The 23079-nt window shown below is 56.8% G+C and overlaps 3 protein-coding genes across 4 annotated transcripts; 2 read left to right on the top strand and 1 right to left on the bottom strand.

Annotated features, from left to right (window-relative positions):
* Window positions 1–33: 33 nt before the first annotated feature.
* Window positions 34–2146, bottom strand: DXO (decapping exoribonuclease). Its single transcript, XM_055330646.1, is given in 8 exon segments — window positions 34–245; window positions 330–424; window positions 568–703; window positions 837–903; window positions 906–1055; window positions 1144–1379; window positions 1531–1906; window positions 2007–2146. Coding segments are annotated over 7 exon segments (1191 nt in total). The 5' UTR covers window positions 1887–1906; window positions 2007–2146; the 3' UTR covers window positions 34–94.
* On the top strand, window positions 2121–9154 carry STK19 (serine/threonine kinase 19). 2 transcript variants are annotated; one of them, XR_008665120.1, is made up of 9 exons: window positions 2405–2578; window positions 2670–2806; window positions 5922–6017; window positions 6285–6424; window positions 7220–7317; window positions 7423–7570; window positions 7723–7906; window positions 8430–8511; window positions 9021–9154. XR_008665120.1 is itself a non-coding variant. In XM_055330647.1 (7 exons), the coding sequence occupies exons 1-7, from the start codon at window positions 2479–2481 to the stop codon at window positions 7766–7768; spliced, it is 765 nt and encodes a 254-aa protein (XP_055186622.1). In that variant the 5' UTR covers window positions 2121–2478; the 3' UTR covers window positions 7769–8158. The 2 variants fall into 2 exon arrangements, 1 of the variants encoding a protein (XP_055186622.1); XM_055330647.1 differs by lacking the exons at window positions 8430–8511; window positions 9021–9154 and having other exon boundaries at window positions 2121–2578; window positions 7723–8158.
* On the top strand, window positions 8731–22798 carry LOC129512998 (complement C4-A-like). The gene is made up of 41 exons (XM_055330638.1): window positions 8731–8882; window positions 9021–9219; window positions 9410–9611; window positions 9818–9888; window positions 9973–10058; window positions 10246–10328; window positions 10508–10604; window positions 10769–10874; window positions 11037–11169; window positions 11636–11751; window positions 11852–12031; window positions 12198–12383; window positions 12514–12699; window positions 12833–12991; window positions 13249–13375; window positions 13538–13615; window positions 13892–14089; window positions 14184–14295; window positions 14388–14458; window positions 14710–14849; window positions 14964–15173; window positions 15425–15476; window positions 15565–15654; window positions 15780–15989; window positions 16164–16239; window positions 16402–16558; window positions 16671–16787; window positions 16910–17081; window positions 17278–17510; window positions 17585–17752; window positions 18120–18179; window positions 19084–19177; window positions 19262–19448; window positions 19580–19670; window positions 19816–19890; window positions 21282–21384; window positions 21543–21632; window positions 21713–21811; window positions 21910–21993; window positions 22269–22401; window positions 22564–22798. The coding sequence occupies exons 1-41, from the start codon at window positions 8818–8820 to the stop codon at window positions 22703–22705; spliced, it is 5238 nt and encodes a 1745-aa protein (XP_055186613.1). The 5' UTR covers window positions 8731–8817; the 3' UTR covers window positions 22706–22798.
* Window positions 22799–23079: the final 281 nt, after the last annotated feature.

Consider the following 23079-nt stretch of genomic DNA (forward strand, 5'->3'; position numbering starts at 1 on the left):
AAGACACACCAAGAAAAAAAAAGACACAGCAAGAACCACCTAGAAATACGCTTTTATCTGCGCACATGGAGACAGGACCAGCCCCTTTGAAGTTTCAGTCCTTGGGGGAAGGTGTCTTGGGGGGTGATGGGAGGTCCTGGGTCATGGCTTCCACATACCACGTGGGCAGGAAGGCATAGGGTGCATCTTGATGTTTCGACACCGTGACTGGGCTGCCAGGCTCCCAGGAGAAGAGATGGACAAGCCTAAGGGGCACATGGGGTCACAGGTTGAGGGCTGGAGGAGAGCTCCGGAGACCCAGAAGGCAGGGGCAGAGCTGAATGCCTCACCTGGGGTCATCCTGCACAACTGTGTTCTGGGCAAAGCTAAGGAAGGCAGCACAGAAGTTCATGCACACGGAGGGATTCCAGCCATCACGGTCATTCTGGAGGGCCGAGGAGGAGGGAGGTGGAAGGCAGGTGGTGAGGGGGAAGACAGGAAAGGGGAAGGCGGACTGCAGCCCCGCATAGTGGACCTGTGGTCTGGGTGTGGGGGACGCTGGTGGGAGCTGCAGCACCACTGCCTTACCCTGACATACTCGAACATTTCCATAGTAGGAAAGGTCTTGAGGGAACAGACGAAACCTTCTGGGTTACGGAAGCCAGCAACGACATTTGGGACCCCCAGAAGGAATGACTGAGCCCACCATTTTAGGAGCTTATGTCTGTCAGGAAAGGCAAGGGGTCAGTAGGGCCCTCCCCCCACTCCCCAGCTTCTCCCTCTCCCCCCCCCCCCGCCCCCATCCCTTTTCCAGCTGTGTGCTCTAGGCTCTCCTCCTACCCACCCCCACCCTGAACCTGTAGAAGCTCCTCCAGTGGCCAGGCCTGTGCATCTCTTTCGCGGTCTTGAGCTCCACATAGCAGGTGGGGGCTGTGTGGATGGGGCCTGGGGGTCTGTGCAGTCTACCTCCCCTGAGAAGAGCAGAGGGTGGTTTCCCAGGCGGCTTCGTAGCACAGAGCAGAAGGCCACATTGGTGTTAACATCCCCAGACGGGTCTGGGGAGCTTTCAGGTTTGTCTGCACAAGGAGAGAAGCAGCAACAAGGGAGGGGACTTTCAATCTCTGGGGAAGGGGGAGAGGGCTCCAGAGCAGATGCAACTCTCACCTGCACACATGTACTGCTCAAACTTGTACCCCATGTACATGAGCTCCCGGAGGAGGGGTGGCCGGGCGAGCCTCTGGGCCCGAGCTGCTGGTGTCTCTACCTCACTCAGGTATAGTGTCCCCTGGAAGCGGGAAGCTGCCAGCTGCCAGCCTTCCTGCTGCTCATATGGTGTCGTCAGCAATTTTGTCAGGTGCCCCCGCCATGTCACTATGGCCCCTGCTAGCCAGCCTGGACCCCTGAGGGAGGAGTGAGAAGCATTAGCTCAGGTGATTTTCCCAAAGAGCCTAGGTTCCTTCTAAAGACCGAACTCACTCCAGCTTTGGCTCTCCTAATCTTAGAGAGTGGGTGCAGGTCTCCAGATCTACATGTGTGCTATGCTTTGCTCACCCCTCCAGCTGGCCTCGGTGATCCAGGAGCCAGCGAAGCAGGTGGTCCAGCCCTTCTCGGACCTCCTCATCCCTGGGCTGGTACCGATCAGGGTATCCATCTCTGAGGTCAAACTTGGGGCCTTGGCCATAGGTAGGGGGTGGGCTGTAGTAGCGCAAGGCGTGAGCATCTCCGTGGTACTGGCGCTGCGCATCCAGGGAGAAGCAGCCCAGCTCGGAAGGGCGCCGGTAGAAAGGAAAGGGGCCGGAGTAGAGGGCAGGGTCTGTGGGCAGCGAGAGTGCCGGGCGCGCGAGTTTGTTCCGAGGCTCGGCTACATCTGCCTCCGGCGCTCTTCTCTTGGTCTCTCTGCGATCCATGAGGTCCTGAGAACTGGGGGCTAGGAAGTTACCCTTTTACGGGGGAGGCCCGGGACTAAGCGAGCCTCCCGACGGCCAGGCTCTGGCCCTGAGCACAAACACGACAGCCGCACAGCCCACCTTTCCTCTTGCCCTGCGCGCCGCTCCCGACGCCTCAAACGCGGTGGGAGCTGAGGAAGGCTGTCCCGGCGCAGATCACCGACCCGGAGGCCTCCAAGCCCGGGGGCCCCCTCCACCGAGCGGAGACGTCACGCAGGTGCGTCCAGGAGTCGGGAGGCGCGCAAAGGTGGGGTCCGCGCTCCGAGTCGCATTCAGCGGCAGGCGGGGGCGCGCTTCCCCCGGGAGCTCGCGCTCCCCCCGCCGCCCGCGCGCTCCCGGCCCCCGCCCCCGCGCCGGAGGCAGTCCCGGCGGGTGGCAGCGCTGCTCCCGGCCGCGCCGAGAGGGCCCGCGGAAGCTCTTGGGGCGCGTCATCCTTACCGCGCCGGGCGGGCGGGCCTCCAGGCAGCCTCGCGTCAGTGCTCTGCGCCGGAAGACGCCGTCCCCGCGCCCCCTCCCTCGGCGCCGGCCTCTTCCCCCGCCTGAACCCCGGGACATGAGCCGCAAGAGGCAGGGTCTGGTCCCGGACCCCTTTGGGCTGAAGCGGCGGCGGGAGCGAGGGCAGGCCGAGGCGGATCCCCTGAGGGGCGAGTCGGGTAAGCGCGGTGGCCCGGGGCCGGGCTGGGAGCGCGCCCGCCCGCCGCCCCCCGCCCGCCGCCCGCCGCGGTGACCGGTCTCTCCGTCCAGGGTCGGCGCGCGCCGCGGTCGCCGAGCTGGTGCAGCTGTTCCCGCGAGGCCTGTTCGAGGACGCGCTGCCGCCCATCGCGCTGCGGAGCCAGGTGTACAGCCTGCTGCCCGACCGGACGGCGGCCGACCGGCAGCTGGTGAGCGGCGTCGGGGCGACGGCCTCGCCGGAGCGCCGCGTGCCCCTGACCCCAGTGGGTCGGCGGGTCTCCCTGGGGGGGCGCCGCGGACCTCGCGGAAAGACCCTCCGGCGGGAGAGCACGCCGCATCGTGGAGGTGGAGGAGCGACTCCTGTGACAACGGAGTCCTCGGGCGAGGTCGGAGCCTCACATCGCGGGGTGTTGTCGCCGCCCTAACCGTGAGGCGACGCTGGAGGGCAACGTTAGCCCGGAGAGGGGACGCCGTGCCGCGTGGGTCGGAGGAAGGGGGATAGGCAGGGCGATCGGTTAGGGAGACGTTGCGGCGGCCGACCGGCGAAGGCCTCAAGTAGGGTAGCGCGGTAGGAGGGCGAGGATGGTGACGGTGAGGAGCGTGGGGAGCAGTCCGGGATGATTCAGGTTTTCCAGATGGCAGGACTGGGTGGGGGAGTGAGTCGAGTAGGGACGCACTGAGTGGCTGGCGCAGGCGACACGTTTGATTTTGGAGGACTTGGAGGTGCTTGGGAAGCATCTAAAGGCAAGTGTGAGCAGACAGTTGGATGTGAGGGACTGGAGAGAATTCTGAGCCGGTGATACTAGAGTTGTAGCGGTTCAGTCAGTCTGTGGAGGTGGGCGAGATTGGGTAGGAAGAGGGAGTAGAGGAGCAGTTTTTGACCTTTTTACAGACTTTAAGAGATAAAGCTATGGCCCTTTCTCTCCAGAAAAATGCATATATGCCGCATACATACAAGGTATATGTGCATTTTTTTTTTTTAGGGGGAGGGTGGGTTGTTTTACAGATCCTCTGAGGTCCAGGGTTAAGGACCTCAAGTTTAGAGTGAAAGGGCCAAACCTACAAAGCTAAGAGATGCCCACATTTAAGGCAGTGTTTCTCAAAGTATGTCCTGAGTTCTACCTGTATCAGAATTACCTGGGCTTCTTGTTAGAAAATACAGGTTCCTGGGACTCACCTAAAGCTAATAGATGCAGATCTCTTGAAGTAGGACCTGGGAATCTACATTCTGAATTACTGTCCCAAGTGATTCTTAATGTTCCTTAAAATTTGGGACCCATTGTTGTAAAGGGAAAGCAGAGGAAGAGGAGTCTCGTCTCTGGAAGAGGCTGGGAAGGAATTGTCAGAGTTAGGAGGAACCCAGGAAGAGGCCTGTTGAGAAAGCAAATAGATTTTCAAGGAGGTGGAATAGTTGGCAGTGTTAGAACCTGTGATTTAAGGCCAGTAAATTAAGTAAGGTAATACCCCAAATCAGTCCATTGGATTTAGTATGTGGAAGTTTAATGGTAACCTGTCAGGACAAAAACAGGGAAGAAAAGGAAGTTGGAGACTAGCTCCACTCTCGGGAGGAAGCAAGTTAGATAGAACCACTTCTTTTTTTTTTTAGATTTTATTTGTTTATTTATGAGAAACACACGGCGAGAGAAGCAGAGACATAGGCAGAGGGAGAAGCAGGCTCCATGCAGGGAGCCCCACGTGGGACTCGATCTTGGGACTCCAGGATCACACCTTGGGCCGAAGGCAGGCGCCAAACCGCTGAGCCACCCAGGGATCCCCCATAGAACCACTCCTTACAGAGTTATTTGTTGTTTGTAATTTACTGATGGTAGCCTAATTTTTAAAAAGCTTTAAAAATTGCGCAAAGGAAAATATAAACACACGATTTAAAGAATGTTCATAAGCAGATACCCATTTAACTACCACCTAAGGCAGACTATAGCCACATACATCACTCTCTGATGGAAATGAGATGTGTCCCTTGGTGATAACTATGGTCCTGACCTGTATAATAATTGTTCCCTTGGTTTTCTTTATACCACCCATGTGTTTACCCGTAAACAACATAGCCCAGTTTTATCCATTTTTGACCTCGATGTAAATAAAGTAATATGTATGGATGTATGTACTGTATTTATACCGTGTTTCATTAGGTGGATACTTTTGAAATTCTTCTCAGTTTCAGGTAGTGATAGTGCATTTGCTTTCATATATTTCTATTTTGTGAATATATCCCATTTTGTCAGTTCTAGTGAAAAATTTCCTATGTTTCTAGGAAATTGTTAGTCATTTAAATTTTCTAATTTAGATAAAGTCTGTAGTCTTGTTTTACTGTCTATTGGATGTGTAGTGATGACCCCTTTTACATTCTTTAGATTATCTGTGCTTTTTTCTAGTCCCACCCCACCTCCCATTTTCTTGGTCAGTCTCACCAGGGGCTTATCAATTTTAATAGTCTTTCAGTCAATTAATGCTTAGTTTTGTAGTTCTCTCATGTTTTCTATTTTATTAACGCTTTCTCTCTACTGTTGGGTTTATTTTACTTTTTTTCCCATTTATTTCATCCTCTTCCTTTCTGATAATAGGCACGTCAGGTTGTCATTTATCATAAGCACATGCAGATATATATAGTTTTGGCACGTGTTTTAATTATGATTCAGTTTAAAATATGTTGTAACATTTTTGTGAGTTTTTTCTTTGACCAAGGGTTGATTAGAAATGTGACTTAATTTTATACAATTTCATATTACCTAGTTGTTACTGATCTCTGACACAAATGATATTGTGGTCAGAGAACATACACACTATGATTTCAGTCATTGGAAGTTTATTGAGACTATGTGGTCAGTTTTGCTAGTCTATGTATATTTGAAGAGAATATATATTTTTCAATTGTTAATGTAAGTTATTTCCTCACTGAGTCTGCTCTGTTCTGTGAATTTATAGTGGATTGATATACTTTTGAGATTTTGGACTTGCTATTATTTCTTCAGATACTTTCCCTCACCCAAAATCTCGACCGCTAATTCCTTGAAGGCAGGGCCTATGTGTTAATCACTACTTTATCTTAGTGTCTGGCGTATGATTGGTCTTATGAAATATATGTTGATTGATAGGGAACTGATGAGATGGGTGGATAGAAAGGTGGGTAACTAATTTGAAAAGACTACTTAGTAAACCACCTGATTCTCTCCCCACAGTTTTTCCTTTGCTTAGAGAAAAACTCCCCAATATTGGCAATAAAATCTCCCTGCCCAGAAGTTCCCAGAGATAGCAGAGTGGCTTACCCTGATGCCCTTCTTTTTACTGCCATCTCTCTGGAAACAGAAGGAGCTTCAAGAGCAGGGGGAGATCAGAATCGTCCAGCTAGGCTTTGACTTGGACGCCCATGGGATCATCTTCACTGAGGACTACAGGACCAGAGTGCGTGTAACTGTGTGTGTGTGTGGGGGGGGGGGAGGCAGGCTGGGAAGTTGAAGAGTGGAAGGAAAAAGAAACATACTCTCTTACTCTGTCTCACAGAGAGGACATAGGACTCTGGTGAGCAGTAATATGAACGAGAGGGAAATGAGGGAAAGTCTGAGAGGTAGAAGGACATGAGTGAAAGGGAAAACCAGAAGAGAAATGTCCTGAAGGGGTCAGTGGAGGGTGAGGGTGGGGCCAGACTGCATCTGTCATCTCTGGTTCCAGGTCCTCAGGGCCTGTGATGGCCGACCATATGCTGGGGCAGTGCAGAAGTTTCTGGCTTTGGTACTTCCAGCCTGTGGGGACCTTAGCTTCCAGCAGGACCAAATGACAGAGACCTTCGGCTTCAGGGACCCAGAGATCACGTGAGACTTGGGGGACCAATAGAACTTCCCTGTTTCCTCCCAGTCCCATCCAGCCTTTTCCTTCTTCCAGTGCACCTACCAAAAAGATAGACTCTTCTTTTTAGTAAAATGACCTAAATTTGTACTCTTTCACCAAGAGAGGAGGCCTGTCTTTACCTGAGGCCTTAGAAAGAATACTGGTCTAAAATCCAGGAGCTCTGGATGGCTAATCCAATGACTAGTTGCCCACCAGGTACCATAAGTGCCTGTTGTGAACCCTGCTGAGACTAAGAGAATAGAGAGGGGTAGGAGCTTGGGATGGCCCTAAAGCCTTCGCATTAAAAAGCGGAAACCAGGGTGAAGTGAGGATTCCATTTCATGGGGCCTTATCTGGCTCAGGTTCCCTATGTTGTAACCCAAGGTATATGTGAAAGCATTTTAGATATTTTTAGTAAAACATGGGAGGATCCATGGTGAGGCCTGGGGAAGGCAAGTGGCAGGAGCACAGAAGAAAGGCCCTTGTTTATCCCCTGGGGTTGGGCCAAGAGTATGTGAGGGCATGTGGTCAAGGAGGAGGAAGAGAGGAGAAGCAGCTTTAGTTGAACAGGTAATAGTAAGAGGAAAAGAAAGTGGGGGTGGGAGGCAGTCTAGGGAGAGGAATGGAAGCAAGGGCCTGGGGTGTTAAACAGCAAGGTGAGCAGAGAACCACTCCGGGTGGGCTACTGTTACCTAGTCCCCATGCATGGTTGTGCAGTTTTGGGGAGACAGTGTCCAAGTGTCAGTGGGCCTCCTCTCCTGGCTTCTCGCCCTCCTTAGGCATCTGGTGAATGCTGGAGTCCTCACCGTCCGAGATGCTGGGAGTTGGTGGCTAGCCGTGCCTGGGGCTGGGAGATTCATCAAATATTTTGTTAAAGGTATTCTATCTGCAGCTCAAGTCCTCAGCCCTTTAAGAACACCTTTGGGTAGCTCCTTGGGGCCCAAGCCTTATGCCTTTCCCCTCTCCTGTGCCACTTCTCCAGGGCGCCAGGCTGTCCTCAGCATGGTCCGGAAGGCCAAGTACCGAGAGCTACTCCTATCAGAGCTTTTGGGCCGGCGGGCACCTGCCTCGGTGCGACTTGGCCTCACTTACCACGTGCACGACCTCATTGGGGCCCAGCTAGTGGACTGGTGAGTCTCGCCCTCAGCCTCTAGCAGATGATAAGGCAGTGAACCAAGGTTGGACTCCCTCCTGGGACTATCCCAGGCCAACCTCTGAGTTTTACCCAGACTTTTGGCCTAGGTATCTGGCTCCAGCCTTGTCTTTTCTTTTGCTTGCACAGTGTCTCCACCACTTCTGGAACTCTCCTCCGCCTGCCAGAGACATGAGGATTCTGCTCGTCATTGCATACCTCTGCTGAGTGGGTTGAGAGGGGTCCAGGAGTATGTCCAGTGGTGGATGAGATAGGGTCACCTTGGGAAGACGCAGGAGCCCGGATGAGTGTTGGGCTTGCATCTGTATAAAGGGTCAGACGTGATTGCTGCTGTTTACCTGGGCTCTGACCCAGTGGTGGGGTTTGGGCAATGCTTCTCTGCCCTTCTGTGGGACTGGAGCCAGAAACCGTGCCAAGGCCATGGCTCTTGCCTTTCACACAGCAAAGTACAGCTGTCGCTCTTGGGATAGGAAGACGGGATTTCCGGGAAGGCTGGTGAGAGAGGGCAGAGTTCTTTCTTAAATGTTAAGATCAAGCTGCCAAATAAAGTACAGACCATGTGCAATTTCTTGGATGTCTTTTGTTGGGGGTAATATGTATCTGGACACCTGGTTTGGGGGCAGAGTTAAAGCCAACCTTGAGCCTGAGCTTTGCCTCATTGTTCCGAGAGAGAAAAGGACACTGGGGTCCATTCTCCCTGCAGGGTAGTAAGGGTATGCCCTGTGTCCTCAGCCGTGGAATTTGTGTTGGGGCCTACACAGAGCGAAGACCTGGTGTCGTTCAGGTTTTGTGGGGATTGTAGTTAGAGACAAGTGTCTGGTATTTTGTTTTGTTAGGATTTTTACCAAGGAAGCCATGTGTCTCCAACCATGTACTGAGCCACACTGGACTCCTACGCCCATGCGCATGTACACCCAGGTACACCCAATATAGCGGCTGCCCAGGGCACTGGGATGAGAGGGTTAACGTGGAAGGACAGGACTCGGAGCCGTGATTTCCTCAGATTCCTTCAGAGACCCAGGTGTTGGGGGTTGTCCCTCCTCCCCCTGACCCTGCTAAACACCGGGCTTGGGGCCAGTTGCATTTCTTGCCTGTCACATGGTTTCCCAGCTTAGCAGGGCCAGGGGAGGAGCAAGGTCCAGAGTCAAATCTGCTCAGAGCCCGGGCTTGACCAGAGAGGAGCAGGCAGACAGACTGGTCTGATCCCTCTTGGGTCCTCCAGCCATGAGGCTCCTCTGGGGACTGGCCTGGATGGCCAGTTTCTTTGCCCTATCCCTGCATAAGCCCAGGTCGGGAAGGAAGGACACCGAAGTGCTTGAGGAGGACAGGGCTGGTGGTGGGAGAGCAGGCGTAGGGGACCTAACTGAGGACGGGGGGACGGAGGGGCCTGGGGGATGCTGAACACCAACCTTTCCTGCTCTCCCTAGGTTGCTCCTGTTTTCGCCTTCTGTGGTTCACCTGGGGGTCCCCCTGTCAGTGGGGGTGCAGCTCCAGGATGTTCCCCTGGGACAGGTGGTGGCAGGATCAGTGTTCCTGAGAAACCCATCCAACCTGAATGCCCTCTGCTCCACAAAGGCTGACTTTACCCTCAGCTCAGAAAAAGACTTCGTGCTCCTTAGCCTCCAGGTAACTAGCCTCCACTCCCCTCTATGGCTTCTTAGCAACTCTCATCCTGCTCCCCTCTGGTCAGCGTTTTGTGCTCTCGCTAGGCTCCCCCTGCCACACCTTGCATGGCTGCCTTTCCTGTTTCTGTCTCCATCTCTAGCTTTTTCCGTCTGCCCTGTCTCTGACCTGCTTCCTCTCCCTGTCATGAAAGATCTCCCCAGAAGAAGCAGAGAACTGTGGCCTCTACCGCCTCCTCAGTGGCCCCGAGGTCCAGCTGGTGGCCCAGTCAGCATGGCTGAAGAACTTTCTGTCCAGAAAGATAGATGTTCAGGGCGTCAACCTTCTTTTCTCCTCTCGCCGAGGGCACCTCTTTCTGCAGACTGACCAGCCTGTTTATAACCCTGGCCAGCGGGGTGAGTCAAGCCCTGGGCCTCTGCCTCTGGCTCTCCCAGCCTGCCCAGGGCATGTTTGGCACCTGTAAGTAAGAGCCTGAATGTGCTACATAGGGAGGCTGCTTGGCAAATATTTGTTGTCCTCCTTTCACTGGCTGGGAGCAGTGAGGGCTGAGGCCCACCCTTTGCCAATGGATTCCTGCTCACCTCCTGCCCTTCTCTCCCAGTTCGATATCGGATCTTTGCTCTGGATCAAAAGATGCGCCCATCCGCTGACACCCTGACGGTCACAGTAGAGGTGAGTCCCTGACTTCTGACCTTCTTGACCAGGAGGGCTGCTGATCTGCCCTCCCACCCGTGACCACTTCTACTCCCACCGCAGAACTCCCATGGCCTCCGTGTGCGGAAGAGGGAAGTGCGCGTTTCCTCCATCTTCCAGGATGACTTCATGATTCCCGATATCTCAGAGTGAGTACCCCCCTGGCCTGGCGACCGCCCCGCCATCCCCATCTTCATTGGCTCTCTGCCTCCAGCGCTCTGTCAGAGCTCAAACCTCCTCTCACAGTTCTGGGCTCCCCTCCAAGTCAGCCCTCTTCCCGGGAGCCAGGCCTCTGGCCTCCTGCACAAGTGGGCTGAGTCCCTCCCCCATCTGTAGGCCAGGGACATGGAGGATCTCAGCCCGGTTCTCAGATAGCCGAGACTCGAACAGCAGCACCCAGTTTGAGGTGAAGAAATATGGTGAGAGCTGGAGACGCGAGAGACGAGCCTCTCCTTTCCTCAAGGAGAAACGGAGAGAAGGGGAGGTCTGGGGACAGGGCAGGGCAGGGAGGTGTGGGTGCCATAGCCCTGAAGGGAGGGAAGTTTTCAGAGGGTCCTTTCACTGGAGTCTGACCTGCCACCCCTTCACCCTGAGTCAGTCCTTCCCAACTTCGAGGTGAAGATTGCTCCTGGAAAGCCCTACATCCTGGCAGTGCCTGGCTTTCTTGATGAGATCCAATTAGACATCCAGGCCAGGTAACTCTCCCATCTCCTGCGTGGGGCACGCAGGGTTCCCCATCAAGTCTGAAGGAGCTATGAAGCCCTGGTTCCTCTCGCCCTAGTGCCACCCCCATCCCCACCCTGAGACATGGGTGTTATTTCCTAAACTCACCCTCTTCCCACTCTCTCTGCGGCGGCAGGTACATCTATGGGAAGCCCGTGCAAGGGGTAGCATATGTGCGCTTTGGGCTCCTGAATGAGAATGGTGATAAGACTTTCCTTCGGGGGCTGGAGAGTCAGACTAAGGTAGGAAGGAGGGTGTGGGGAGCGTGGGAGGGTGGAGGTGAGGGGAGGAGAGGGAAGGGAAGGGGGTCTGGGGAGGGTGGGGCAGGAGGGTCCTGCCCTCCGCGGGGAAGGGCAGGAGGGAGACAGATCTCACCCTAGGCCCTGTTTTCTTCTATGCCCCAGCTGGTGGATGGCCAGTGCCACATTTCCCTCTCAAAGGCTGAGGTTCAAGGTGCCCTGGAGAAGCTTAACGTTAATGCTGCTGACCTCCCTGGGCTGCACCTCTATGTTGCAGCTGCCATCATTGAGTCTCCAGGTGAGGGGCTTCCCTTATTGTAACCCCTGCCCCCAACCCCTGACCTTCGAGCTGACCCTCTGTTCTCCAGCATCGACATGATTCCCTGCTCTTCTTACCCTTGTGTCTTGTGTCTTGTGCCTTGTGCCCAAAGCCAGAAAAGACCCAGGAGACTGTATCTCCCCAACTGTGTTTCTGGGTGGTTTCAGGAGAAGGTACTCCTGCTTCCATCTCAGTTTTCTTTTCCCCTTCACCCCACCCCCACCCCCACCCCCACCCCCGTCCATCTGGCAGACACATTACACACCATCTGTATGCTGGGTCCTGTGTAGGCCTCAGCAAACAGAGATGAATACAGGACGGACCATGCGCTGAGCAGCTCACTGTCTTGTGAGCAAGAAATGCTTGAGCTGCATTCCCCCTCACTCTCCTGCTCATCCTTCTGGGGCTCTCTGTCCTCCACCTCTCTCTGCCCCATCTCTTGCAGGAGGAGAGATGGAGGAAGCAGAGCTCACATCTTGGCGTTTTGTGTCATCTCCCTTCTCCTTGGATCTTAGCAACACCAAGCGACACTTTGTGCCTGGGGCCCCCTTTCTGCTGCAGGTTTCTTCTGGAGGAGAGGAAGGGAGGGTGGGGTGTTGTCAAAAGGGCACATGGCCTCACTGAGCAGTCTCTTTTATCTGGCCCTCCTCCCTGCCCCCAGGCCCTGGTCCAAGACGTATCTGGTTCCCCAGCCTCTGGTATTCCTGTCAAAGTTTCAGCCACGTTGTCTTCGGCTAGATCTGCTCCTAGAATCCACGAGCTTGAACAAAACACAGATGGGAGCGGCCAAGTCACCATTCCCATCATTGTCTCTCAGTCCACTTCAGAAGTGCAGCTCTTGGTAGGACATCCGCTTGCGGGACAGGGTAGGAGAAGGAAAGAAAGGCTGGCTGGCTTCTGGAAAGCCAGGGGCTACCCTGGCTACCCCCCTGTCCTGGGCTGGGGGAAGAAGCTGGGTCCTGGGGTCTTTGCCACTGACCCTAGCCCTGCCCTGTCCCTCTTTCCAGGTGTCTGCAGGCTCCCCTCACCCTGCTGTAGCCAGGCTCACTGTGAGAGCCCCGCCCTCAGGAAGTTCTAGGTTTCTGTCCATTGAGCGGCCAGATCCTCGACCCCCTCGTGTCGAGGACACTCTCAACCTGAACCTGCGAGCTGTGGGTGTCAGCGGGGACAGCTTCTCTCATTACTACTACATGGTGCGCCTTGACCGGTTGTCAAGCAGGGCAGGATGCAGGGATTGCCTCAGGCGGGAAGGAGCCCTGGGCATGGAGGGAATGGTTTTGGGATTGGGGATGTGCAGTAAAGAGGAAACCATCCTTGCCCCAGATCCTGTCCCGGGGCCGGATTGTGTCTATGAATCGGGAGCCCAGGAGGGACCTGACCTCGGTCTCCGTGTTTGTGGACCATCAGTTGGCACCCTCCTTCTACTTTGTGGCCTTCTACTATCATGGGGGCATTCCAGTGGCCAACTCCCTGCGGGTAGACATCCAGGCAGGGGCCTGTGAGGGCAAGGTAACTGACATCGGGAGGGGCGGTGTGTTAGGGGATCGAGAGAGAAAGGAGAGATTGCGAGCGGGTACACTGAGGAGGCGTGGGGCTGAAAGAAGCTCTCCCCACTCTGACTGCCACCTCCTACCTCTGCCAGCTGGAGCTGAATGTGGGCAGCAACAAGGACTATCATCCTGGGGAGACCGTAAAGCTCCACCTGCAAACAGATTCTCCAGCTCTGGTGGCACTAGGAGCCATGGACATGGCTCTGTATGCTGTGGGTGGGAAGTCCCACAAACCCCTCAACATGGGCAAGGTTTGTCAAGACCTCAGTTTTCCCCGGCCCCTCTCCCCTTTTTCGCTCATTGTCCTGCTGTCCTGAGCCCTGGACCCAACCCCGAGATCTCACGCAGGCTCCCTCGAGGCCTCCCTCAGATCTAGACTCCTGTGGTCTCTATTTCCCCATTCTCCGTATGTCTTTCAGGATTGCCCAAACCCTGCCTTCTCACCTGGAGCTGAGTGGCCGATCTGGCCCCTCAACTTGTCTGCAACATGGTGGCCTTTTCTTGCCAGGTCTTCCAAGTTATGAACAGCTATGACCTTGGCTGTGGTCCTGGAGGTGGAGACAATGCTCTTCAGGTGTTTGAGGCAGCTGGTCTGGCCTTTTCTGATGGAGACCTGTTGACCTCAGCCAGAAAGAGTGAGAACAGAGGAGGAAGGGGGGTTGGGTGGTGGGAAGATCAGGAAGGAGGAGGGGTCTGGGGGCATAAGATGGGAGGAGGGTCAGTGTATAGGAAGGGAGCAAGGAGGGGAAGTGGGAGGCTATGCACCCTCTGCTTGACTGCGTCCTGCTTTCCACCAGGTCTGAGCTGTCCCAAAGAAGGAAAGCTCTCCCGGAATAAGAGAAACGTGAACTTCCAAAAGGCGATTCATGAGAAGTGTGAGTTGTGGGTGCCTGTGTAGCTCTCCACTAGGCCCAAGGGTTGGGGTGACGGGTCTGCCTCTTGGCAGCTCCGCTCCTGGGTGGGCCTTGTAAATGGTATTTGGGGCCAGAAACCCAAGTTCTGGGGTTGGGGATGGATGGAGGCTCTCTCCACTGGCCTCACCCAAGTTGCTGGTCTCTCAGGATGAGCCGTCGTGTATCTAGACGTCAGGGTAGGAAATGAGATGTGTCTCCATTTGGTTCCCCTGTGCTTACCCTCGCCTGGCCCTGCAGTGGGCCAGTATGCTTCCCCAGTAGCCAGGCGCTGCTGCCAGGATGGGCTGACGAGGCTGCCCATGGTACGCTCCTGCGAGCAGCGGGTGGCTCGGGTGCGGCACCCGGCCTGCCAGGGGCCCTTCCTGTCCTGCTGCCAGTTTGCTGAGGATCTGCGCAAGAAGTCCCGCTCCAGAGGCCAGGTGGGCCTTGCACGAGGTGAGGCCCTGGGTGGCGCTGGGGGGCAGGCGGGCAGCCCTCTGGAAGGGCAGAATGGCCCCCCTCCTCATTGCCCTTCACTGTGGTCCCCTAGCTCTGGAGGTCCTGCAGGAGGAGGACCTGATCGATGAAGATGACATTCCCGTGCGCAGCTTCTTCCCAGAGAACTGGCTCTGGACACTGGAAAAAGTGGACCGCGTCCGCCAGTGAGGGGGTGTGGTGGGCTTGGCCTTATCTCTGGGCTCTTGTCTGGGGCCAGCCCAGGGTGTGACAGGGCTTCTCGCCTTTCCCTCCGCAGATTGTCACCGATGCTCCCTGACTCTCTGACCACGTGGGAGATCCATGGTGTGAGCTTGTCTGAAAGCACAGGTGACATGGCCCTGCCTAGACCTCAGTGCTCCCCCGTCTCTCTCCCCTGGACCCAAGCTCCCCATGTAGCCCTCTGCTCTTAGCATAGGGCTGGGGGCAAACTCCTGGGGATGTCTGTGTCGGTGTGTGCTGGGGCCCAGAGACTAGGAAGTGGCAGTGGGGGACGGGGAGTAGGGCAGAACTGGGTCACCTCTGGGACCCAGTGGCCTCTGGTCTCTGCACCCCCTGCCTCACCACCCCCCATCTGCCAGGCTTGTGTGTGGCTACACCAGTCCAGATCCAAGTGTTCCGTGAGTTTCACTTGCACCTCCGCCTGCCCGTCTCCATCCGCCGCTTTGAGCAGCTTGAGCTGCGGCCTGTCCTCTACAACTACCTGAAAGACAATCTGACCGTGAGGCCCTGGAGAAGCCTGAGCTTCCAGGGAGTGGGTGGGAGCCAGCGTGGGTGAAGTGTGGGGAGCCCAGGTGGGTGGGGGCTCTGGCCATCCCCGTCTTCCTGCACCCAGGTGAGCGTCCACGTGTCCCCAGTGGAGGGGCTGTGCCTGGCTGGAGGCGGAGGGCTGGCCCAGAGTGTCCTGGTGCCCGCAGGCTCTGCCCGGCCTGTCAGCTTCTCTGTGGTGCCCACGGCGGCGACAGCTGTATCCCTGAAGGTGGTGGCTCGAGGGTCCTGGGATTTCCCCGTGGGGGATGCAGTGTCTAAGGTTCTACAAATTCAGGTGAATGGAGCAGTCCTGAGTCCAGGTCCCTAGGCTCCCAGATATACATTTTCCCCTTGCCCCTCAAACCCTCTATACCCTCTCTGCCGGCCAGGCCAGAGGCCCCTGAATACCTTGGTCTGATTGTCTTCTACAATTCTGATCCCACTCTGTCCCTGAGATTCAGACTCCCAAGTCCCAGGGGGTGTGCAGTGGGAGGGGCAGGTCATAGTGCTGTGTGACCTCTCATAGCTGCATTTCCCCTGAGACAGAAAGAAGGGGCCATCCACACGGAGGAGATTGTCTATGAACTCAATCCCCTGGGTGAGTGGCCCCCTGCCTCTGGCCACCAGTGTCCTGATTGGGAGATGTGGGCCGCCAAACAGATTGCCAACTTCCCGCATTCCCCCAGACCACCGAGCCCGGACCTTGGAGATTCCCGGCAGCTCTGACCCCAATATCATCCCAGATGGAGATTTCAGCAGCTTTGTCAGGGTTACAGGTGGGAGTGCCCTCCAGTCTGTCCCCAGGGCAGCCTCAGATTCATGTGAAGCCCACAGACCCCTGTTAGATCCCGTGGGTCCCCAGACCTGCTTGCTGACCCTTGCCCTTCCATTTCCCCTCTAGCCTCACATCCCTTGGACACTTTGGGCTCTAAGGGGGTCTTGTCGCCGGGAGGCCTGGCCTCCCTCCTGAGGCTTCCCCAGGGCTGTGGAGAACAAACCATGATCTACTTGGCTCCTACATTGGCTGCTTCCCGCTACCTGGACAAGACGGAGCAGTGGAGCACACTGCCTCCCGAGACAAAGGACCATGCTGTGGATCTGATCCAGAAAGGTGCCAGGCACAGGGCGAGTAGGCATGGGGCTGGGAGGCGACAGTTAGAGGCAGGGGGTGGCCCAGCTTGGTGGAGGAAACAGGAGGGGGCGCCTGCTGGGAATGGGGAGCGTGACCCTGGGCACCGGTGGTGGGGAGTGAGTGTCACCTCAGCAGCTGCCTCTTGTCCTCAAGGTTACATGCGGATCCAGCAGTTTCGTAAAACGAATGGTTCCTACGGGGCTTGGTTACATCGAGATAGCAGTACCTGGTGAGGTTGGGAGTGTTTCCAGGTCTCTGAGAGGGGCTGGGGGTAGGGTGGGGTGCAGAGCCAGGTACAGTGGGAGGGTGGGTAACCGGTGCCTGGGTGAGCAGGGATGTGTCCCCTGTGGGGACCAGGCACTGTCCCCAGCCATCTTGCTCTCCCCGCCAGGCTGACGGCCTTTGTGCTGAAGGTACTGAGTCTGGCTCAGGAGCAGGTGGGCGGCTCACCTGAAAAGCTGCAGGAGACAGCCAAGTGGCTGCTGTCCCAGCAGCAGGAGGACGGTTCATTCCAGGACCCTTGCCCGGTCTTACACAGGGGCATGCAGGTTCGGGGCTGAGGCCGGTCAGAGGATCCCAGGTGGGAGGGCCCTTCCTGTTCCCACCCGCCTGCCCCCTGCCCCACTCTTGGCTGACATCTTTTCTGCCCCCTTCATCTAGGGGGGCCTGGTGGGAGACGATGAGACTGTGGCACTCACAGCCTTTGTAGTCATCGCCCTTCAGCACGGGCTGGCCATCTTCCAGGATGACGCTGCAGAGCAGTTGAAACAGAAAGTGGTAAGTGTACCCGGGTGTCTGCCCTTTCCTGATCCCCAGCTACACCCCTACCCCCTACTCCTGCTTTCTCCCCAGGAAGCTGGGTGTCCAGCTCCCTGACCTTCCTCCCCACTTTGTCCTAGGAAACCTCCATCTTAAGAGCAAACTTGTTCTTGGGGGAGAAGGCAAGTGTTGGGACCCTGGGTGCTCATGCAGCTGCCATCACGGCCTATGCCCTGACTCTCAGCAAGGCTCCTGAGGACCTGCAGGAGGTTGCCCACCGCAACCTCCTGGCCATGGCCCAGAAGGCTGGGGGTGAGAGCCACGGGGATCCTGGCAATGAGCCTGGGCCATGGGGGACCCCAGGACCCCTGAGTGTGCCCAAAGGGAGAAATTGAATGAAGATCTTAAGGAGGAATGGAAACATGAGCAGAGATAATTGGGGGAGCATCAGAGGGCCAGGCAACTAGGGCCCGCCCCCCCATTCACCCATGGGTCTCTGCACTTCCAGATAACCTGTACTGGGGCTCAGTCCCTGGTTCTCAGGGCAACGCCATCCCACCTACCCTGGTTCCTCAAGGCCCAACAGACCCTGTGCCCCAGGCCCCGGCTGTGTGGATTGAAACCACTGCCTACGCCCTGCTTGACCTGCTGCTTCGGGAGGGCAAGTCAGAGATGGCTGACCACGCTGCAGCCTGGCTTACCCACCAGGGCAGTTTCCAAGGCGGGTTCCGTAGCACTCAGGTAGGAGCTGCCCAGGGGCTCCGGGGGTGGGTGGTCCTGAGACAGAGTGCCTGAGCGCTGGCTCACCTCCCCAGGACACGGTGATAGCTTTGGATGCTCTGTCTGCGTACTGGATTGTTTCCCACACCACCAAAGAGAGGGGGCTCAATGTGACCCTTAGCTCCATAGGGCGCAGTGGGTTCAAGTCCCATGAGCTGCAGCTGAACAACCACCAAGTGCAGGGGCTGGAGGAGGAGCTGCAGGTGAGCCACTCCCTCACCTGGCTTGCCATGCCCCCGCCAACCCTACTGTGGCCAGGCCAGAAGTTGTCACCCTCCCATCCCCAGCCCTGTGGAATCCCCACGGGAGCTTGTCCTGATATCCTTGTGGGAAGATACTTGCTGAATGACCTAGAGAAAGTCACCTAACCTCTGAGCTTCATTTATCTCATCTCAAAAGTAATATATGCAGAGTCTACCCAACAGGGTTTTTAGGAGGCTAAAGTGAGGTAGTGGACGTGGAGGAGTAAACCTCATGAGTTTGGGGTCACAGAAGAGGAGAGGGTGTGTTCGGGGAGGAGGTGTCCTGTGTGCCTTCCTGACATCTCTTTGCCTTCTCTGTTCCTGCAAGTTTTCCTTGGGCAGCAAGATTAACGTGAAAGTGGGAGGCAACAGCAAAGGGATCCTGAAGGTGAGAGCCAGCAGCCGTGAACACCTGGGTCCTGGCCAGGGGTGGCCATGGTCTTGAGAGGGAGGCCTGAGGGCAGAGGTCATGGTCAAGGAAGGAGGGAGCCCCCCTGGGGTGCGCAGCCCCCATCAAGGCTGATGGTGTACACACCCAGGGCTCTCCCCTGAGCCACAGGCCCCGCGTGTCTCCTGGCACCTCCACCACAGTGCCACTCCAACCCCTTCTTCCTCCTGTGTGCCCTCACCTGGCTGATGGGGCCCCTTCCCTACGGGATCCCAGGCACCGCTCTAGAGGCCACCTTAGTGTCCCTACCCCAGCCCTTCCTTATGACCCTGGCATCTCCTCCTCTACTGCCCTGCTGCCCAGGGCCCTTGTCACTTGTTTCCTGGACTCTGCTAGATGGTTTTGGAACTTCTCCCTACCCCCGTATCTCTCCCCTCTTACCATTGTGCACATGGCAGGGGTATCAACCTTCTGAAAACACTAGTCAGACTAGCCCTGGAGAAAAGCCAGACTCCTCCACCTGCACGATCAAGCGTCTGCCCACTTCCCTGACCAGACAGATCCGCTCATCTACACAGATCTCCTTGCCTTGAATGTCCTTCCCTCCTTCTTCCCGAGTGACAGACTTGTTCTTCTCCTGGAAGCTTGGGCCAGAAGCCTTCTTGGAGCTTTCCATCCCAGCCTCTTCTATGCCCCCTGGAGAGCACTTGCCCCTGAGGGCAGGCCCCTGCCTCCTGTCTCACTGGCTAACCCCAGACCTGGGCCATCTGTATTTATAGACTGGTCAGGAGGGAGGAGAAGGGCCCAAAGCCTGGACTCCCTCAGTCCAGGAGATGCCCCAAGTGTGGCCCCGGAAAAGGTGTGTGCTCCAAACGTGCCCTGTTCTCACCCCTTGTTGAGCTAGATCCTTCGTACCTACAACGTCCTGGACCTGAAGAACACGACCTGTGAGGATCTTCAGATTGAAGTTTCGGTTGTGGGTCATGTTGAATACACAAGTGAGTGTTGGGGTCGGAGGCCTAGGGCCCTGAGGGGGCCAGTGCCGAGTGCCAAGTCATGATGTCATCACTGTCGCTGTGCAGGGGAGGCCAACGAGGACTACGAGGACTACGTGTATGAGGAGATTCCAGCCAAGGACGACCCGGACGCCAGTTCCCAGACCGTGACACCCCTGGAACTGTTTGAGAGGCGGCGGAACCGCCGCAGGCGGGAGGCCCCCAAGGCGCCTGAGGAGGAGGAATCCAGAGTACAGTACACTGTGTGCATCTGGTGAGCACTGGGGTTGCACTGGCACAGGGGCATCACTGGGCCAGGAGGTGGAGGCCGGGAAGCAGAGGCCGGGAGATGGAGGCTGCATCCGCCAGCCAGGGCATGTGGGCCCCGGTCATGTTGCTCTGCAGGCGCAACGGCAAGGTGGGGCTGTCAGGCATGGCCATTGCGGACATCACCCTCCTGAGTGGATTCAGTGCCCTGCGTGCCGACCTGGAGAAGGTGTGGTCAGCATCTTGGGGGCAGTGGGGGGTGGTGAAAGCGCTGTGCGCTCGGGAGCCTGCTCTGTCCCTGATCTTAGCCGCTGAGCCCTGTCTGGTGCAGGGCTCAGGGCTACCTCCCAGTGACCATCTGTCCTTCCCCACAGCTGACCTCCCTCTCTGACCGTTATGTGAGTCATTTTGAGACTGAGGGGCCGCATGTCCTGCTGTACTTTGACTCGGTGAGCCGGGAGGGGCAACCAGGGAAGGAGGACACTGGGTTTAGTGAGCATGGGTGACAAGGTTCCCCAGGGGGCAGCTGGATCAGCAGCCAGCGCTCTGGGAGAGAGCCTGTGGTGTGAGCAGGGAGACAGGACAGATGAGTGCTGCAGCAGGGTTCCGTGCAGGCTGGGAGGCCACCCTGTCACCCTGTTGGTGGGCGGGCGATGGGGGCCGAGTTGGGATGCGGCTTGGGGGCTGGTGCCAGTCAGCATTCAGTAAAGCTGAATTTACTCAACTGAGGGCTGCCTTGCTTGTTCCTACTTGACCTTCCTCATTTTGGGGGGTTTTGTTTTTGATATTGAAGTGTATTTTCTTTTAGGAAGTGATAATAGTCACGGATGAGTTTTTGTCTTTTTGTGCCTTTATTTGGCTAAAGCGAACAATCATCCATCCTCTGATGGCCCTCAAACTTTTTTTGAATGTGAACTGTAATCTCTTGGAGAAAATGTGAAAAAGATATGTTAATACTGTAACACCATTAAGCCAGGCACTTGGGGATCAAGGAACCCCCCCACACTGCCCTGCCCAGTGCCTGCCGACGGGCTGGACCCCCCATTAGCCTGAGAAGCTGGGCAAAGGAGTTTGGTTGAAGATGAGGGGCCAGGAAGATTCCTGGGCGAGGAGTTGACTTAAGCAGCCCAGCTCAGGAGGGAAAGTGGCAGGGTACTGGGCAGGACCGAGCCAGTGTGGGCGTGAGGAGACGGGTCTGGGCCTAAGTCAGGAGCTGCAGGGTCACAGAGGTGGGCAAGTGACAGCACCTGCCGTTAGGTTATGACAGATAAATGGAGACCCTGTTGCACTGGTGATGAAGCAAGGCTGTCGGGAGGGGGGCGGGCTTTGGGGCAGGCAGAGGAGTCTGGGGAACTTCTAGGTCTCACAGCAATCCTAATGCAAGAATAAGGCTGAATGTTTAATTTGGGACTCATCGGCTGGGAAGGTTTTGGTGAAAGCCAAGGAACAGTTGAGACCTCAGGGGAACGCAGGGGACGGGAGGAGCCCAGGCCCCAGACTGCGCCTCCAGGGAGGAAGAAGAGGAACGGTCACGCATGATGAGGTCAGAGAGAGCCAGGGACGGCCAGAAGCTACCCTGAGCTTAGAGAGTTTCATGCACAATGTGTCCATGATGTGAGACTGCCCCTGGGCACTGGAGACTGCGACGTCACCGACTGGCAGTGAAGTCAGCAGAGACCTTGCAGAGCAGTTTTTAGAATTCTGGCAGCCAGAAGGTACTAGAATGTGAAAGATACTAAAGATAAGACCAGGGATAGGTCAAGGAGATGCAGCACAGTGGCCCACAGTGGCCCGCAGCACCCAGAGAGCATGCCCTGACCTCTCCTCCCCACTGTGTCAGGTCCCCACATCTCGGGAGTGTGTGGGCTTTGGAGCAGTGCAGGAGGTGCCTGTGGGGCTCGTGCAGCCGGCCAGCGCCGCCCTGTATGATTACTACAACCCTGGTGAGCACCTGGGGACACTCAGCAGGTGGGGAGCAGGTGTCCCTGTGTGAGACATCAGGAGCTGGGGCCATGCCGTGGCAGGATGTCCTGCGGCTCCTTGGGATGAGGTGGGGGATGGGGGAGGGACATGAGCTCTAGCCGCCCTCTCTCTTCCCCAGAGCACAAGTGTTCTGTGTTCTATGGGGCACCCACTAAGAGCAAACTCTTGTCCACGTTGTGCTCCGCTGACGTCTGCCAGTGTGCCGAGGGTGAGACCCAGGGCCGGGAGGGAGGGCAGGGAGCCGGTGAGGCGAGGGCCTGCGCTGTCTCACCTGGGCCCCTGATGCAGGGAAGTGCCCCCGGCAGCGTCGTGCCCTGGAGCGGGGGCTGCAGGACGAGGCCGGCTACAGGATGAGGTTCGCCTGCTACTACCCCCGAGTGCAGTACGGTCAGTCTTCCGCGGCCGCCGCCAGGGTCTCTGCCTGGGCCTGCTCCTGATCACAGCCGGAACACACCTGTGCTCCCTTCTCTTAAATTCCCCCACAGGCTTCCAGGTTAAGGTCCTCCGAGAAGATGGCAGAGCTGCCTTCCGCCTCTTTGAGACCAGCATCACCCAAGTCATTCATTTCAGTATGAGGGGAACGGATGGGCAGGTGGCTGGGGTGGGGGATAGGGAGCCGAGGTCAAGGGTTTGTGGCCCGGGTGCTCTGGACAGTGTAAGTTCAGGGCCTGAGCTAAAAGCCTCTTGGAAGCTCCGGGCTTGTCCATAAATCGAAAAGTGGCCATACCTCCCCGTAAGGAGCGGTGAGGGCCAAATGAGAGGTTCCACGCACAGCCCTGGGCCCCCCGCTCACCCCGGACCTTCTGCCCCCCTCTGACTACTCCTGTGTACATCATCCTCTCAGCCAAGGACACCAAGGCCAAGGTCGGTCAGACCCGAAACTTCCTGGTTCGAGACTCTTGCCGCCTTCGCTTGGAACCTGGGAAGGAATATTTGATCATGGGTCTGGACGGGGCTACCTCGGACCTCAAGGGAGAGTGAGTTTTCTGGGCCTCCTCTGTCTCCTGCTCTCCTCATGCCTCATGAGGGAATGGATGCCCAGCACCCAGACCTGCCCCGTCAGAAACCAGGTGCCTCGTGCCCTCCTCTCGCACCTCCCCACCCTCCCACCCCTGCTGACTGCCTTTTTGCCTCTACAGCCCCCAATACCTGCTGGACTCGAATAGCTGGATTGAGGAGATGCCCTCCAAACGCCTGTGCCAGAGCACCCGCCACCGGGCAGCCTGTGCCCAGCTCAGTGACTTCCTCCAGGAGTATGGCACTCAGGGGTGCCAGGTGTGAGGGTCACCCTCCCGCCTCCCCCAGCTGATACCTGGATTGTTGCTGTGCCCGGGCCCCTGGACAATAATAAAGGCCTCTGGCAGCAAAGTGTCAGTGTGTCTCAAGGATTGAGAGCAGTGCCCCTGCCACCTTTGCCAGCTTCTGAGGCCAGGGTTTGCATCATCTTCAGTTGTCAGAGCCTGGATGACCCTTGAGAGTGTCTCTCTCAGATAATGCACTGGGAGCAACCCTAGTGGACTGGTGACCCTGTACCCTAAGGCTCTGGCATCACTCTGAAGCCTCCCTTCTGCTGTGCGTGTGGGGTGCTCCCCTGCCCCACTGTGGCCAGCGGGGGCCTCCGGTGCAGCTGGTGCTCAGCCTCATGCCTCGGCTCT

This window comes from Nyctereutes procyonoides, unplaced genomic scaffold (genome assembly GCF_905146905.1).
Source record: "Nyctereutes procyonoides isolate TBG_1078 unplaced genomic scaffold, NYPRO_anot_genome, whole genome shotgun sequence".
Classification (NCBI taxonomy): Eukaryota; Metazoa; Chordata; class Mammalia; order Carnivora; family Canidae; genus Nyctereutes; species Nyctereutes procyonoides.